Genomic DNA, 16,501 nt, shown 5'->3' with positions numbered 1-16,501 from the left:
ATGAGTTACAAGGTGCTTTGGGGCACAGGGTGAGTTACAAGGTGCTTTGGGGCACAGGTCCCTTTGCCAGTAGGAGGGATCAGGATGAGTTACAAGGTGCTTTGGGGCACAGGGTGAATAAGAAGGTGCTTCGAGACACTGTGTCCCTTTACCAGGTAGGAGGGAGCAGGGTGAGTTACAAGGTGCTTTGGGACACTGTGTCCCTTTGTTAGATAGGAGGGAGCAAGATGAGTTAGAAGGTGCTTTGGGGCACAGGATGAGTTACAAGGTGCTTTGGGGCACAGGCCCCTTTGTTAACTAGGAGGGATCAGGATGAGTTACAAGGTGCTTTGGGGCACAGGATGAGTTACAAGGTGCTTTGGGGACAGGATGAATAAGGTGCTTCGGGACACAGGCCCCTTTACCAGGTAGGAGGGAGCAGGGTGAGTTACAAGGAGCTTTGGGGCACAGGCCCCTCTGTCAGGTAGGAGGGAGCAGAGTGAGTTACAAGGTGCTTTGGGGCACAGGGCTGTGTTCCAGCACAGTGGGGTCCCTTGGGGGCTTGGCTGAGCAATATGTTTGTTAAAAACTGTCGATTAGTTCCCAAAGTTAAAAGGGAGGATTGTATTGGGTTTTTGAGTGAGGTTAAGTCACTGGTAATTGTGACTAATTTGTCCATTAGTATTTCAGAGTCTATACTATTAAGAATTCCAATAATGCCTGTTACATTTCTCCTGTCTCGTTTGGAGGAGAAAAGGGTTCATTTATTTAACCAACAGGTCCATCCTATATATGAAGTTTGCAGGAAGGGTGAACAAGATGGATGGGTTACAGAAACATCATTTGGCATTAATAATTTGATTTGTTTGAGAGACCATGTTGGGTTGATTAACATTTGTTGTACACCAGTTTTTTTCACTAAATAAGGACCATTATTATAAAGGTGAGGAGAAGGAATTGAGTTTGAGGTCGATGAGACCCCCTCTTCATCAGCCTCCTCTTCTTCAGCACACAAAGGGCTTTTGGAGGTTTTCCAGTGTTCTGGGTCACTCTGCCCCATGTTTATATCTTCTTCTGATACCCTTCAATCTTGTACCTTGAAACAGAGACTAAACAGCTAAAGAATTTTAGCTCCCTGTTCTGGGACTGGGGGTAGTGATAGAAAGACATTAAACGAAATATTAACCCACTAAAAATCTACTTTGCTACTTGTGTTCCTAAAATCTACAAAATGTGAAAATTAAAAAAAAGTCAAAAATCCTTCCTGCATCACCATGCATCCAGTCACTCAGCAATAGGACAAGGGGGTACAGGCTCAAGCTCTGCCAGGGGAAATTGAAGTTGGATATCAGAAAAAAATCCTTTGCAGAGAGTGCTCAGGCATTGGAATGGGCTGCCCAGAGAGGGGGTGGATTCCCCATCCCTGGAGGTTTTTCAGCTGAGCTTGGCCGTGGCACTGAGTGCCATGATCTGGTAAACGGCCTGGAGTTGGACCAAGGGTTGGACTTGATGATCTGGGAGGTCTTTTCCAACCCAATCCATTCTATGATTCTGTGATTTAGAGTTACATTGAACTGGGCATCCTGTAGATGATCTGACATCGAGTTTGCGGGTCGTTCTAGATCAATGGGGTAGACATGACAGAAGCCAGGCATGATCAGGCCGTAGCACTGCTTACCGCGGCCTCCCCCACCATCGTCCTGCTGGTAGAGAGAGAGGGCTCGGAGCAGCCCGGCCAGGGGGACCCACCCGGAGTGCCCCGCGCCCGCATGCACTCCCCGCCACCACCGCCCGGCCCCGGGGACAGCCCGCCCGAGGAGCCGCCACCGCAGAGGAACCACCTCGCCAAAGGGCTGGAGGATCAGTACCCCATCGAGGTGAGTGTGGCTGTGGGGGTGGGATGGTGGGACCCCCTGGGTGGGTTTCATTGGGAAAACGTGGTGGTGTGGTGGGGAGTGGCTCTCTGGGTTCTGGGCATGTGGAGGAGTCATCAAAGTGGGTTGGTCTCTTCTCTCAGGCAACCAACAGTAGGACAAGAAGGCACAGCTTAAGCTCTGCCAAGGGAGGTTTAGGTTGGATATCAGGAAGAAATTCTTTACAGAGAGAGTGGTCAGGCATTGGAATGGTCTGCCCAGGGACAGGGTGGATTCTCCAACCCTGGAGGTGTCTAAGATGAGACTGGACGTGCCATGGTCTGGTGATCACAGTGGGGTTGGATTAAGGGTTGGACTTGATGATCTCAGAGGTCTCTTCCAACCTAACTAATTCTATGATTCTATAAGGAAAGCTTAGGGCACAAGGGAACTGCAAGACCATCCTGTTCCACCACCTGCCTTGGGCAGGGACACCTGCCACTAGACCAGGTTGCTCCGAGCCCCATCCAACCTGGCCTTAAACACTTCCATGGATGGGGAATCCACAGCTTCTCTGGGCAACCTGTGCCAGGACCTCATCCCCCTCACAGGGAAGGATCATAGAATTGTAGAATCAGTTGGGTTGGAAGAGACCTCTGAGATCATCAACTCCAACCCTTAATCCAACCCCACTTTGATTGCTAGATCATGGCACTCAGTCCTCACAATATCCCATCTAACTTTGCCCTCTGTCCATGTGAAACCATTCCCCCCAGGTCCTTGTCCAAAGCCCATCTTCAGCTCTCTTGGAGCCCCTCCCAGCTCTTCTCCAGGATGCACAGTCCCACATGGGGAAACCCCCTTATCCTGTGGGTGTTCACCCATCAAAACACCCCTCACTCCATGGTTTTCAGTGTTTGTGGTCCTTATGTGATATCCCTCATTCCCTTTGTCTCTGTTTCTTGTTCCCTCAAGGAAATTCACCTGGTGAAAGCAGGTGGTCCCCTGGGCCTCAGCATCGTTGGAGGGAGTGACCACTCCAGCCATCCCTTTGGGATTCATGAGCCAGGGGTCTTCATCTCCAAGGTAGAGTCCCAGGAGATCCATCCAGCCCCGGAGGCTCCTGAGCTGTTGGATTATTTGTGTGAAGGTGAAAGGTTTTGATTCAAGTCCAGAAGTGCAGGATGGATTTATGAAATAAAGGGATGGGAGAGGGATGTGTGAAGGGTTGGACTGGGAATGCTGGTGGTGCTGTGATCATCTAAGGGCACACCAAAGCCTCAAACCTGTATAATCCATATGCCAAACCCTTTGGAGGGATCCCAGTAAGCTTCTGAAATTGCTGAGCTCCTCATGACTTTAATGAGTCATGGGAAAATGCTGGCATTGCAGAAAGGTCAGGGGAGCAGGATTTGCTCTTCCCAAAGCCAGATTAACTTTTTTCCACCATCCCTGCTTGCCCACATGCTCACAGGTCTCAGCCTTTCTGTGCTGACTCCTTTGTTTTAGCAGGAACAGAGGTTTGGTTTCATGGTTAGTCCCTCTGTAGCCCTCAGGATTCCCTGTAGAGCATTGGGTGAGGGCTGGACTTGTACTGGTGCTGTCAGCCTTGGTTACTGTCACAGACAGAAAAATGGCAAAGCTGGAACAGGATTGGTTCACACAAAATTGGGAATATGAGAATAACTTATGGAATGACACTTCCAAGCAAATCTCACTTCATTCTTTGCCAGCGTTCCCAGATATGTCACCCCTTGGGGAACTTTGGCTGCAGAGAGAGAGGTGTCAAAGCAGGCCAGGAGGGTGTTGGAGGATGCTCAGGGACACAGTTGGAGATGGAAATGGTGGAATTCCCTTCCCCAGTTGTGCTGCTGGTTCTCTGCAGGTCATTCCCCGGGGGCTGGCGTCGCGCAGCGGGCTCCGTGTCGGGGACAGGATCCTGGAGGTGAATGGCATCGACCTGCGCCATGCCACCCACCAGGAGGCCGTGAATGCCCTGCTCTCCAATGCCCAGGAGCTCACCATGCTGGTCCGGAGGGACCCCCCTCCACCTGGCATGCAGGTGGGTTCTGGCTGGGGGGAATCACACAGGGTCACTTCTTACCTGGCTGGAGGGCTGGGACTGGGACACAATCAGAGTCCTCGTTGGAATTTCCTTGTCCTTTGGGAGGATCCAGTCTCTTTGGAAGTACCTTTCCAGTGGGGAAGTGGTGAGGGTCTCTTGTCTGTGGTGATTCTCATTAGAGAATGACCAGATTCTATAAAGACCACACCTGAACAGGGAACAGAAAAGGGCAGAGCCTCACCAAAGGAAATAAACTGCCATATGAGGGATGGGATTAATTCAGGCCCTTTTTCAGGGCATTCAGAATATGAATGCTCCAAGGAGTGTTCTCTCAGAACAGAAAAGGTCAGAGCCTCACCAAAGGAAATGCACTGCCAAATGCGGGATGGGATTAATTCAGGCTCTTTTCAGGGCATTCAGAACATGAAGACTCCAAAGAGTGTTCCATCAGCTGTCCCAGAGTGAACTTGTCCCAGTAACAAGGACACTTTTCTGTTTTTCCAGGAAATATGCATTGAAAAGGCTCCAGGAGAGAAGTTGGGCATCAGCATCCGGGGTGGAGCCAAGGGCCACGCTGGCAACCCATTTGATCCCACTGATGAAGGCATCTTCATCTCCAAGGTACCAGAGGTGCCCTGCAAGGACTGGCAAGGAGAAGGGGGATCCCTGGGGGGTCTGTTGGGTGTGCTCTCCCTGCTTTCACTTGGTGCAGCAATTAGAGAGACTCTCCCTCCACCAACGAGGGCAGTGACCCTTCCCCTGGACTCTGCCTTGGGGAGGCCACACCTTGAGTGTTGTGTGCAGTTCTGGGCCCTTCAGTTCAGGCAAGATCTTGAGGGGCTAGAGCGGGGCCAGAGAAGAGCAACGAGGCTGGAGAAGGGACTGGAGGTGGCACTGAGTGTCCTCTTAAACACCTCCAGGGACAGAGAATCCACCATGTCTTGATCCAACCCCACTGTGATCACCAGCCCAGGGCACAGAGTGCCAGAGTGATCACAGTGGGGTTGGATCAAGGGTTGGACTTGATGATCTCAGAGGTCTCTTCCAACCCAACTGAGAAGAGCAACGAGGCTGGAGAAGGGACTGGAGCACAAGTGCTGTGGGGAGAGGCTGAGGGAGCTGGGGGTGTTTAGCCTGGAGAAGAGGAGGCTCAGAGGTGACCTCAGCACTGTCTGGAACTGCCTGAAGGGAAGTTGTGGCCAGGTGGGGGTTGGTCTCTTCTCCCAGGCACTCTGCAATAGGACAAGGGGGCACGATGGGCTCAAGCTCTGCCAGGGGAAATTGAAGTTGGAGAGCAGAAGGAAATTCTTTGCAGAGAGAGTGCTCAGGCATTGGAATGGGCTGCCCAGAGAGGGGGTGGATTCCCCATCCCTGGAGGTTTTTCAGCTGAGCTTGGCCGTGGCACTGAGTGCCATGATCTGGTAAAGGGACTGGAGTTGGACCAAGGGTTGGACTGGATGATCTGGGAGGTCTTTTCCAACCCAATCCATTCTATGATTCCATGATTCCTTTCCTTGAGTGAGTGGCTCACTTCTCCATGAGTCTGCAGCAGCAGTTCCAGATGCTTCCCCTGCCTCACTGTGCTTGTTCCCCACATGTGTGTTCCCCTCTCGCTCTGTCCCCCTGTGCTCTCTGAGCTCTGTCACCTCCCCAGTGACACTCCTGGTTGGTTCCAGGTGAGCTCCTCTGGGGCTGCAGCCCGGGATGGCCGCCTGAAGGTGGGCATGAGGATCCTGGAGGTGAACCATCAGAGCCTGCTGGGAATGACACACACGGAGGCTGTGCAGATCCTCCGGGGCGTGGGCGATGCGCTGCTCGTGCTGGTGTGCGACGGCTTCGACCCCAAGGCTGCAGCTGCCATCGAGGTGAGCACTGCAAGGCAGGTGCCCTTGGAGAGACCACAATCCCACCTCTTCTTCCTTCACAGAATGCTGGGTGAAGTTCAGTAAGGCCAAGTGCCAGGTCCTGCACTTTGGCCACGACAACCCCCTGCAGCGCTCCAGGCTGGGCACAGAGTGGCTGGAGAGCAGCCAGGCAGAAAAGGGACCTGGGGGGACTGAGGGACAGGAAACTCAACAGGAGCCAACAGTGTGCTCAGGTAGCCAAGAAGGCCAATGGGATCCTGCCCTGGATCCAAACTAGCGTGGCCAGCAGGCCCAGGGCAGTGACCCTTCCCCTGGACTCTGCCTTGGGGAGGCCACACCTTGAGTGTTGTGTTCAGTTCTGGGCCCCTCAGTTGAGGAAAGAGATTGAGGGGCTGGAGCGGGGCCAGAGAAGAGCAACGAGGCTGGAGAAGGGACTGGAACACAAGTGCTGTGGGGAGAGGCTGAGGGAGCTGGGGGTGTTTAGCCTGGAAAAACAAACTCACAAGAATAGCTACTGAGTCACCCAACCAAATAATACAGATTTCAATCACCCGAAACCTCCCAAAAACTCTTTCAGAGAAACCTCCCAGCAAGAGGGGAGAAAATTAACAAGAAAATCTTCCCCTCCCTGGATAACAGAGGCCTAATCTCAGGAGAGGCAGAGCAGTGTGTCCTCCTGTGACTAAAGCAAAGACCAAAAGAGACAGAAACTCCATCTCGCTCTCTATTTCTTGACACTTCTTGATGATGTCAGATGATACGAAATACTCTTTGGTTGCTTAAGTGAAGTGATGCCTTTTCCTTCTGATCTATGTCATATCCTTTGGGCCTGCTAAAACTGAGGTCTAGATAAGGCCTAAACTGAAACTAAACCCAAAACTACCACACCCAACCTTTTGCTGTAGATTTTTTTTTTGAGATCCCAGATTTCAAATCTGATGTGAACTGGAGTTGGTTGCCAGTCCAGAAAATCAGTGGTCTCTCAGGACTGTCTCTTTGCTGCTGCTTCCAGAATTGTCCCATGGTAGCACTGCACTGAAATGAAGTCTTCAAGCTCACTTTCTGCAGGGTATTTCTGCACATTTTTTTCTGGCCAAATTACATTTATAGTAAATTTTCTGGCTCTTTATTGGTGTTTGCCTTTCCCCACAGGGTAACACTTCTCTGGAGCAATCCTGTGCCCTGTCAGATTCCTATTTTTAATTAGCTAGTTGGCTTTTGTATTCTTCAAGAGGACATGAACCCAGTCCCTGCTCATCTCATCCCCTTCCTGCATCTGGGTGCATTTAATTTCATTTTATTAGACCTCAGGTTCCTCAAACACTTGTTGGCTGAAATGGCAGGGATGGAACTGGATCCTCCTGAAGTCCTTCCAACCCAAACCTGTCTGGAATTCTACGGAATAAGGCTTCAAGTTGCAAAGAATCCTGCTACTGGTACTCTGGGAGCCCAGGATAGGGAATTTTTGGAATGGCACTCTGTGGGTTTCCACTTTCCACCTGTGGGACTTGCCTTTTGCTTTGCAGATGTCCCCAGGAATCATTGCAAACCCTTTTGCTGCTGGCATTGGGCGCAAGAACAGCCTGGAGAGCATCTCCTCCATTGACCGCGACCTGAGCCCCGAGGAGATGGAGATCCTGCAGAAGGTGGGTGTTCTGTCTGCACTGGGAGCATGGTTTGGAGTGGAAACAGTTTGTGGAAATCTCTAGTTAGTCCCTCTTGGTGCATGGAATCTGCAACATAACAGGCAGTGGACGTGGCACAGGCTCAGCATCCCAGCACTTGAATCAGGAATGCTCCAGGATGGGATTGTGGCATCTTCAGGAGGTTCCCAGGTGTGGAGAGAGCACTGGTTGAGGTGGCTCTAACTCTGCTCTCTCCTAGGAGATGGAAATGGTGAGAGAAGCAACTCAGTGGGAGAGAGAAGAAATGGAGAAAGTGGTGAGAGATTTTTTGTGTAGCAAGATGTGTTTGTGGCAGCAACTCTGCTGAGCCTGTGAGCCCCAAGGAAGGTGCCTCAGGTTATCTCTGCCCAGTTGTCAGTGCAATGGAGAGCTCTGGATCTCTGTTCCATTGTCAGAGCCATGGGGAGTTCTGGATCTTTGCCCAGTTGGGGAGCTCTGGATCTCTGTCCCATTGTCAATGCCATGGAGAACTCTGGGCATTCCTTTTCCATAGAGAGCTCCTCCATTCCCCAGCTGCTCTTTGGCTTTGCTGTACCTCCCTGTGCACCTTTCTGGTGATGCTTCTCTGGTTTTCACAGAGTCCATCCTTGTTACCTGCTGGTACCTCCTGGCCAAGCTGCAGCTTTGAGAAAAATGACCAGTGAGCTTGGGAGACCCAAATTTAGTCAGTTCTCTCTGTCCAGTACCCCATGACCTGGAAGAGTTTTTGTGAGCAAAGATGAGAACACACAGCTCAAAGCTGCCCTGAGTGGACAAGTGACACTGTTGATCAGTCACAACTTTGTGCTCCTCAGTTCACATGGTCATTTTTCTGCTCTGCTGTGAGTTTTGTGTTCAAACTTGCACATAAATAGAAATAGAATTTCCCAGAAATAGAATTTCCCAGAAACAGATCAGCAAACTGGAGCCCCTTTACAACTTGGGGTTTCAGTCATCCCTCCCAAAACAGTAATTTATCCAGTCAGTGTTTGGAAGAAGAGGGAAAACTGAGTTCCTCAGTGTTGTCAGCTGGGAATCTGCTCTTCCAGCAGAGGAGTGAGTACATTTTGCAGGTTTCCAGTTCAGTCACACTTGATATTTCTCTGGGCAAGAGCAGGGTGAGGGTGGGAGGTCTACTGGAAGTGGAACAACCTTATGGAATAATCTTCAACTTGATCCTGTTGGAGTCTCCCTGCTCTTTGCAGGAGCTGGACTAGATGACCCTGAAAGGTCCCTTCCAATCCAAACCATCCTGGATTCCTGTGAATAATTTGGGTAGGAGGGACCACAGCAGTGCACTTGGGTCAGCCCAGAGCAGAGCCAATTCAGAGAAATTTGGGGTTTTCTTACAAAAGGCTTTTTTCCTTGCCTGAGAAGGAACTCAGAGTGGTTCAGCAAACCTGATTTCATTGTGTTTCTGTTGATGTAAAGGCTTTTCCTGCCAGTTTTATGCACTTGAATATGGATATATGTATTTGAATACACTTCAGGTGCTGTGGGGTCAGGATCAGTATTTCTAACATTGTGAATAAACCAAATCTGACCCCAAACTGCTGCTCAGACTGAGCATTTGTCCAGGCTCAGGTAAAGAAAGCTTTTACCAAAACTTATGCTGATATTACTTAAAAATATTTTGTCAAAAAATCCCAGAAAAACCTTTGTGATTGGTGCAGTAGCCTTGGCTGTGTCTCATTTTAAAAAATGCTGATTTTTTTGGTGCCACTTCCCTTGGGAAGTCAGGAGGAGGCAGCAATGGATTTTCCAGGCTCCTCAGAGATCTCAAGATCCATGGACTGAGGCCCACAAGCAAAGACAGGTTTTTCTGCTGGACCTTTTAGACCTTGAATCTGGGATTGTGTCTCTAAAGCTGGTTTGGATGATTAAATCTATCCCAGTGGTGGAGCCTTTGGAATGCTGAAGGAAGTTCCCATCTCGGTGTCACATCCTCAGTGATTTCTGTCACCATTTTTGGACCTCTTTCCTTACTCTCCAATGATTCCTGCACAAGAACAATAGAAACCAAACGTGTCTCCAGCCCACAGCAAGTTGTGAACTGAAGAACTGGAAAGAATTTTGGCTTTGCTCTACTCCCTGTAGAGGTTTTAGAACCCACTCACTGCAGACATCTCATAAATTCAACTCTCTGATAATTCAGTTTCTAGTAGAAGTGTCAGGAACTCCTTGTCTCTGTGGGCTGATTCCTGGTGTATTTGTCTGTCTGTGGCTCAGTTATTTTTCTAATCTTAATCCAAATCCTCCCCAGATGTTGTCAGAGATGGACTTTGAGTGTTCCACAGCTCCTTCTGGGCTGGCTGGTGCTCCTGTCACTCCTCAGAGAAGGGTCACACACCAGATTAGTGTCACCTGGAACCCTCACCCTACAGAGAACTTGTCCAAAAACAGGTGTAACCAAATTCAGAACAGACCTTAACTTAAATATCCCTCAATATCCCTTTTGAGTATCAGTGGCTTCTCATGCTGCTTTTTCTTGCTGGAGGTTGGGGGTGCTGTGGGCACTGGGTGTGTTGAATTCATGCCAGCTCTTGAAGAGAAGGGCCCAGCAGGATTTTCAGTTGGCTCTTTGTCACCTGCCTTCCACCTCTCAGCCTTGGGGCTTCTGGACCATCTGGTTCCTGCCTGGGAGGAGCAGCCAGGAGGGTTCCCAAGGCAGGAGAAGGGAAAGATTCTGCTGCTCTGTCCCCAAGAGGTGCTGGTGTTTTGGTTTTGTCTTGGCCTCCAGCTCGAGCTGCCCCTTCCTTCTCTCTCTGCTCCTCGAAGCAGGAAAAAGGAAAGGAAACAAAAAGGACTTGCAAGAAGCTGAGCCAAGTCAATATATGTATATAAATATATATGTATATTCTCTAAATGTCTACAATTATATGTATACAATTTGCACCCACAACAGGGAAAAGGGAAGGGGAAAGGGGAAGGGGAAAACAGGGGCGACAAAAAGAATCAAAACAAAAAAACCAGTGGGTACAAAAGAACACTCCCACCCCACCCCACTGAGTAAACCAGTACCACACAATCCCACCACCACTCTTAGAAGAAAACCAGCCCCTTTCTTTCACGTGGGGGGATCTCACTCATGCCCTTTCCCCTGATCTGCTGCGTGGCTCTGATAAGGGACTGAGCAGCAGCAGAGAGAACCTCCTGCCCTCCACTCTCACCACAAACCCAAGAGAGCTAAACTACTTATTCCTGTCTCTTATCCCGTTGGAGGGGAAAAGAATGGGTGAGGAATACCTGGGAGACAAGCCCCTCCCTGGTTACATCTGGTTACCAGGAACAAGCCTGGGTTAAACTATCACAGCTGGGCAACAAGTCATCGAGAAATCAATCTTTGGGACAAGTCCCACACTGCTCCCTCCCTCTGACAGCCTGGAAATGAACCCGGGGCTGGGGCTTTTGGGATCAGTCACTGGTCACTCTGTGGTGGGACTGGGGGCTGGTGGTCAGTGCTGAGACTGGCCTGGCCCTCCTTGATGTATTTGCACCCCTGTATGTGACACTCTGAGCAGCATGTGGGGTTTAGGTCTTTCTCCTTAGTGACAACCTGTGCTCTGAAGGTTTGTTTTTCCATTTCCTTCCAACCTTTCTGCTCTCTCAAAGTGTCTCTTCCAGCAATGAGCAACCTCCCGCTCTCCCTTTGGTGCTGGGGTGGCTTGTGCTAAGGGGGGCTGTAGCTGTCTTTGTTTTCCCCAGGATTGTCCCTGCTGAGGATCTTGGGGACTCTGCTCTCCCCCTGATCGTGTCGTCCAGAGTGTCCCTGTCCATTCTGCTCTTCCTTCCCTGTCCCAGGATTCATGCTGGGGTTTTGCCACCCCATTTGCTGATGCTGGCACTGCTCCTCTGTGCCCTCAGGAGTCCCTGCCCAGCATGTCTGACCTCTTTCCCTCTCTCTTGTCTCTCTGCTCTGGCTCTGTCCTGTCCCACGGAAGGAGCGGATGCGTAGGGAGCGGGAGGCAGCCACGCAGCAGCTTGAGGAGGAGGTGGAGGTGAGCAGCACGGGGGGAGAGCCCCAGAAAAGGGGTACAGCTGGACTGGAAGGCTGGGAAAAAATCCCCCAAAAGTGTTTTTATTCTTGTAGCTCATGTTTTCCACTCTCCTGTAAAAGGGTGTGGCTTTGGGGATAACAGAAGAGATCAGAACTGAAGAAATGTGTAATAAGGGATTGAGGAAGGGATTGAGTGTTTTGTTCAGTTCTGGGCCCCTCAGTTTAGGAAAGATCTTGAGGGGCTGGAGCGGGGCCAGAGAAGAGCAACGAGGCTGGAGAAGGGACTGGAGGTGGCACTGAGTGTCCTCTTAAACACCTCCAGGGACAGAGAATCCACCAGGACTTGATCCAACCCCACTGTGATCACCAGCCCAGGGCACTCAGTGGGATTGGATCAAGGGTTGGACTTGATGATCTCAGAGGTCTCTTCCAAGCCAACTGAGAAGAGCAACAAGGCTGGAGAAGGGACTGGAGCACAAGTGGTGTGGGGAGAGGCTGAGGGAGCTGGGGGTGTTTAGCCTGGAGAAGAGGAGGCTCAGAGGTGACCTCAGCACTGTCTGGAACTGCCTGAAGGGAAGTTGTGGCCAGGTGGGGGTTGGTCTCTTCTCCCAGGCACTCAGCAATAGGACAAGGGGGCACGATGGGCTCAAGCTCTGCCAGGGGAAATTGAAGTTGGAGAGCAGAAGAAAATTCTTTGCAGAGAGAGTGCTCAGGCATTGGAATGGGCTGCCCAGAGAGGGGGTGGATTCCCCATCCCTGGAGGTTTTTCAGCTGAGCTTGGCCGTGGCACTGAGTGCCATGATCTGGTAAAGGGCCTGGAGTTGGACCAAGGGTTGGACTTGATGATCTGGGAGGTCTTTTCCAACCCAATCCATTCTATGATTCTATGAAGGGGCAGTCCCAGAAAAGGGCTACAGATGGACTGGAAGGCTGGGGAAAATCCCCAAAAAGTGTTTTTGTTCCTGTAGCTCATGTTTTCCACTCTCCTGTGAAAGGGTGTGGCTTTGGGGATAACAGAAGAGACCAGAACTGAAGAAATGCGTAAAGGATTGAGGAAGGGACAGTGGAAAACAGTGGCTGGGTTTGAAACCTGTACTGCTGTTTGGGGTTAGAAAGGCAGCACATGGGAGGCAAAATTGGACAAAATTGTACAGTGAGTGTGAGTTAAGGTTGGGAAAAGAAACCAGAGGAATTGCAGAGTTGCATTCTTGGACATGTCCAGATGCAGACTGGAGTTGTGTTGAATGCTGTTGGGGCAGCATAAAAGGAAGGTATGGCACATTCCCCTCCCTCCCTGTGAGGGAGTGGGTGGGGGGCAGGAGGACTGAGGGGATCTGAGCAGCAATGGGTGACCAGGAGTGCACAGTGACACGTTCTCTGGGGTGCTTCTCCAGCCCAACCCCTGCCATGGCTCCCCATGGTTGTGTTTGGAACAATTCCAGCTCCTTGGAACTCTGCAGAGTTTGGAGATAAGGCCTCGGTTATTACTGGGATGATTCTCTTTTCATTGCTTTTCTTCAGTGGTTTAGTTGCCTTTGGGCCTGACCTGTTGCTGGTGTTTGTGTTCTCCAGAACATCCCCAGTGAACCTCTGCGCCTGGACTACAGGACCCTGGCAGCGCTGCCCAGCAGTGGCCTGCAGAGGGGCAACCGAGCTGTGAGTGGGGCTGGGGGGGACCAAAGAGATGGGGGGCCCTGTGGGGGGGAGGCTGTGGGGGCAGTGAAGAGATGGGGGTCCGTGAGGGGGCACTGAGGAGATGGGGTGTCCCTGAGGGGGCACTGAAGAGATGGCGGCCCCTGTGGGGGGACCGAAGAGATGGAGGTCTCTGTGGGGGGGAGATTGTGGGGAGACTTCAGAGATGGGGGGTGTCCCTGTGGGGGCATTGAGGAGATGGGGATCCCTGTAAGGGCACTGAAAGGATGGGGGTCCCTGTGGGTAGGAGGCTCTGGGGCGACCAAAGAGATGGAGGTTCCTGTGGGGGCACTGAAGAGATGGAGGTTCCTGTGGGGGCACTGAAGAGATGGGGGTCCCTGTGGGGGGACTGAGGAGATGGGGGTCCCTGTGGGGGTTGATGGGTATGGGGGCACTGAAGAGATGGAAGTCCTTGTGGGGAGGAGGCTGTGGGGACATTGAAGAGATGGGGGTCCCTGTGGGGGGCACCAAAGAGATGGGGAAGACTGTGGGGGCACTGAAGAGATGGGGGTCCCTGCAGGGAAGGCTGTGGGGGCAGTGAGGAGAGGGGGGTCCCTGTGGGGGCACTGAAGAGATGGGGGTCCCTGTGGGGAGGAGGCTGTGGGGGCACCGAAGAAATGGCGGTCCCTGTGGGAGGAAGGGTATGGGGACACTGAAGAGATGGAGGAGGCTGTGGGGACACTGAAGAGATGGGGGTCCCTGTGGGGGCACTGAGGAGATATGGGTCCCTGTGGGGAGGATGCTGTGGAGGGACCAAAGAGATGGGGGTCCCTGTGGGGGCACTGCAGAGATGGAGGTCTCTGTGGGGCGACTGAGGAGTTGGGGGTCCCTGTAGGGAGAAGGCTGTAGGGGGACTGAGGAGCTGGGGGTCCCTGTGGTGGGGAGACTGTGGGGAGACTCCAGAGATGGGGGTCCCTGTGGAGGTTGGTGGGTATGGGGGCACTGAAGAGATGGGGGTCCCTGTGGGGGCACTGAGGAGAGGGGAGTCCCTGTGGGGGGAGGCTGTGGGGGCACTGAAGAGATGGAGGTCCCTGTGGGGGCATTGAAGAGATGGAGGTCCCTGTGGGGGGACTGAGGAGATGGGGGTCCCTGTGGGGGTTGGTGGGTATGGGGGCACTGAAGAGATGGAAGTCCTTGTGGGGAGGAGGCTGTGGGGACACTGAGGAGATGGGGGTCCCTGTGGGGACACTGAAGAGATGGCGGCCCCTGTGGGGGGACCGAAGAGATGGAGGTCTCTGTGGCGGAGAGACTGTGGGGAGACTTTAGAGATGGGGGGGGGTCCCTGTAAGGGCACTGAAGGGATGGGGGTCCCTGTGGGGAGGAGGCTCTGGGGTGACCAAAGAGATGGAGGTCCCTGTGGGGGCATTGAAGAGATGGGGGTCCCTGTGGGGGGACTGAGGAGATGGGGGTCCCTGTGGAGAGGCCATGAGGGGGCTGAGGAGCTGGGGGTCCCTGTGGGGAGGCCACTGGGGGGCTGAGGAGCTGGGGGTCCCTGTGGGGAGGCAATGGGGGTGATAAGGAGATGGGGGTCCCTGTGGAGAGGCCATGGAGGGGCTGAGGAGCTGGGGTCCCTGTGGGAAGGCCATGGGGGGCCTGAGGAGATGGGGGTCCCTGTGGGGAGGCCATGGAGGGGCTGAGGAGCTGGGGGTCCCTGTGGGAAGGCCATGGGGGGCCTGAGGAGATGGGGGTCCCTGTGGGGAGGCCATGGGGGGGCTGAGGAGATGGGGGTCCCTGTGGGGAGGCCATGGGGGGGCTGAGGAGTTGGGGGTCCCTGTGGGGAGGCCATGGGGGGGGCTGAGGAGATGGGGGTCCCTGTGGGGAGGCCACTGGGGGCTGAGGAGCTGGGGGTCCCTGTGGGGAGGCAAGGGGGGGGGCTGAGGAGATGGGGGTCCCTACAGGGGAGGCCATGGAGAGGCTGAGGAGCTGGGGGTCCCTGTGGGGAGGCAATGGGGGTGATAAGGAGATGGGGGTCCCTGTGGAGAGGCCATGGAGGGGCTGAGGAGCTGGGGGTCCCTGTGGGGAGGCCATGGGGGGGCTGAGGAGCTGGGGGTCCCTGTGGGGAGGCCATGGGGTGGGGCTGAGGAGATGGGGGTCCCTGTGGGGAGGCCATGGGGGGCTGAGGAGCTGGGGGTCCCTGTGGGGAGGCCACTGGGGCTGAGGAGCTGGGGGTCCCTGTGGGAAGGCAATGGGGGGGCTGAGGAGATGGGGGTCCCTGTGGGGAGGCAATGGGGGGGCTGCGGAGATGGGGGTCCCTGTGTGGAGGCCACAGGGGGCTGAGGAGATGGGGGTCCCTCTGGGGAGGCCGGAGGGGGGGCTGTGACAATAGGGATCCCCCTAGGTGGGTCCTGGTCCATCCCTTCCCTGCCCTCCACCTGTGCTGTGCTGTGGGAGGTGATGGCATCTCTGCAGAGGAAAACTGGGAAGCAGAACTGTGGGATACTCTGGCACTGAAACAAAAAGTAGCTGCAAAAGAAAGATGGGAATAAGAAAATGAGAAGATCAAGGGCCAGGTGGTTTTCCTTTTGGGGAAGGGAAGTGTCAAAGTTTGCCAAGTTGCAAAAAGCACAGTCTGGAACAAGACAGAAAGAACAGGCCAGAAGGAAAAGAAGGGGATGGGAGTGGGAGAGTGCAGGGATTTGTAGCTCCAGAAATCTGCCAAGGAGGAAGGGAAAGATTCTTCCCAACACAGTGATGACAGTATTGGGTGCACAGCTCAGTTGTAAATCCAGTGTGGAATGGTGGTCAGGAAGGAGGAGGGATGAAGGTGCTGAGACCAAAAGTATTAAAAATAAAATAGTTCAAGGCTGTGTTGGATGAGGTCAGAGCAACCTGGTCCACTGAGAGGTGTCCCTGCCCATGGCAGGGGGTGGGACTGGCTGGTCTTCAAGGGTCCCTTCCAACCCAAACCATCTTGGGATTCTATGAAAGCCAAGAAAGTGGCCAGGGTTGTGTGTTGTGACTGAGCCCTGTGGCTTCTGTGTCATGTTGTGTGTTGTGACTGAGCCCTGTAGCTCCACTGTCATGTTGTGTATTGTGGCTCCAGCTGTGGATGCTCCTGCCCTTTGCCCTTCCTGCCAGTCCCTCATATGTAGTGGCCAAGAGAAATTACAGATCTCATGAACTTCATGGATTACAAATTCATCTCTCTTCTATATTGTTTAAATTCTCCTCTCTCCATCTTTGCTGCCTTTTATTTTCCCTGTTAATACATTCCATTGGGCCTGCTCCTTCACACATCCTCAGCCTCCTCCTTCCTTCCCTCCTGGTGTGACAAGACCTCCCTTTGCTGTGATCATCCACTCTGTTGTTTTGGGATCATCTCTTTTACCTTTCCTGTCTCCATCTCATTCCACACAGACAGGTCTCCTCTTTTCTCCTGTTTCCAG

At 52.9% G+C, this 16,501-nt stretch overlaps 1 protein-coding gene across 12 annotated transcripts in view; it reads left to right on the top strand.

Annotated features, from left to right (window-relative positions):
* SCRIB (scribble planar cell polarity protein) overlaps positions 1–16,501 on the top strand; it is a 103,223-nt gene that overhangs the window by 64,317 nt on the left and 22,405 nt on the right. For 9 of the 12 annotated variants that reach the window (XM_071581872.1, XM_071581868.1, XM_071581876.1 and 6 more), the window contains 9 exons: positions 1,602–1,856; positions 2,808–2,918; positions 3,718–3,894; positions 4,402–4,518; positions 5,574–5,762; positions 7,289–7,408; positions 7,647–7,703; positions 11,368–11,424; positions 12,996–13,079. In XM_071581872.1, coding sequence (XP_071437973.1) covers positions 1,602–1,856; positions 2,808–2,918; positions 3,718–3,894; positions 4,402–4,518; positions 5,574–5,762; positions 7,289–7,408; positions 7,647–7,703; positions 11,368–11,424; positions 12,996–13,079 — 1,167 coding nt within the window. The remainder of the gene's footprint in view (positions 1–1,601; positions 1,857–2,807; positions 2,919–3,717; positions 3,895–4,401; positions 4,519–5,573; positions 5,763–7,288; positions 7,409–7,646; positions 7,704–11,367; positions 11,425–12,995; positions 13,080–16,501) is intronic. The other 3 variants (XM_071581866.1, XM_071581867.1, XM_071581870.1) reach the window with 3 other exon arrangements.

This window comes from Pithys albifrons, unplaced genomic scaffold (genome assembly GCF_047495875.1).
Source record: "Pithys albifrons albifrons isolate INPA30051 unplaced genomic scaffold, PitAlb_v1 scaffold_45, whole genome shotgun sequence".
NCBI lineage: Eukaryota > Metazoa > Chordata > Aves > Passeriformes > Thamnophilidae > Pithys > Pithys albifrons.
This window is presented reverse-complemented; position numbering and strand designations above follow the sequence as displayed.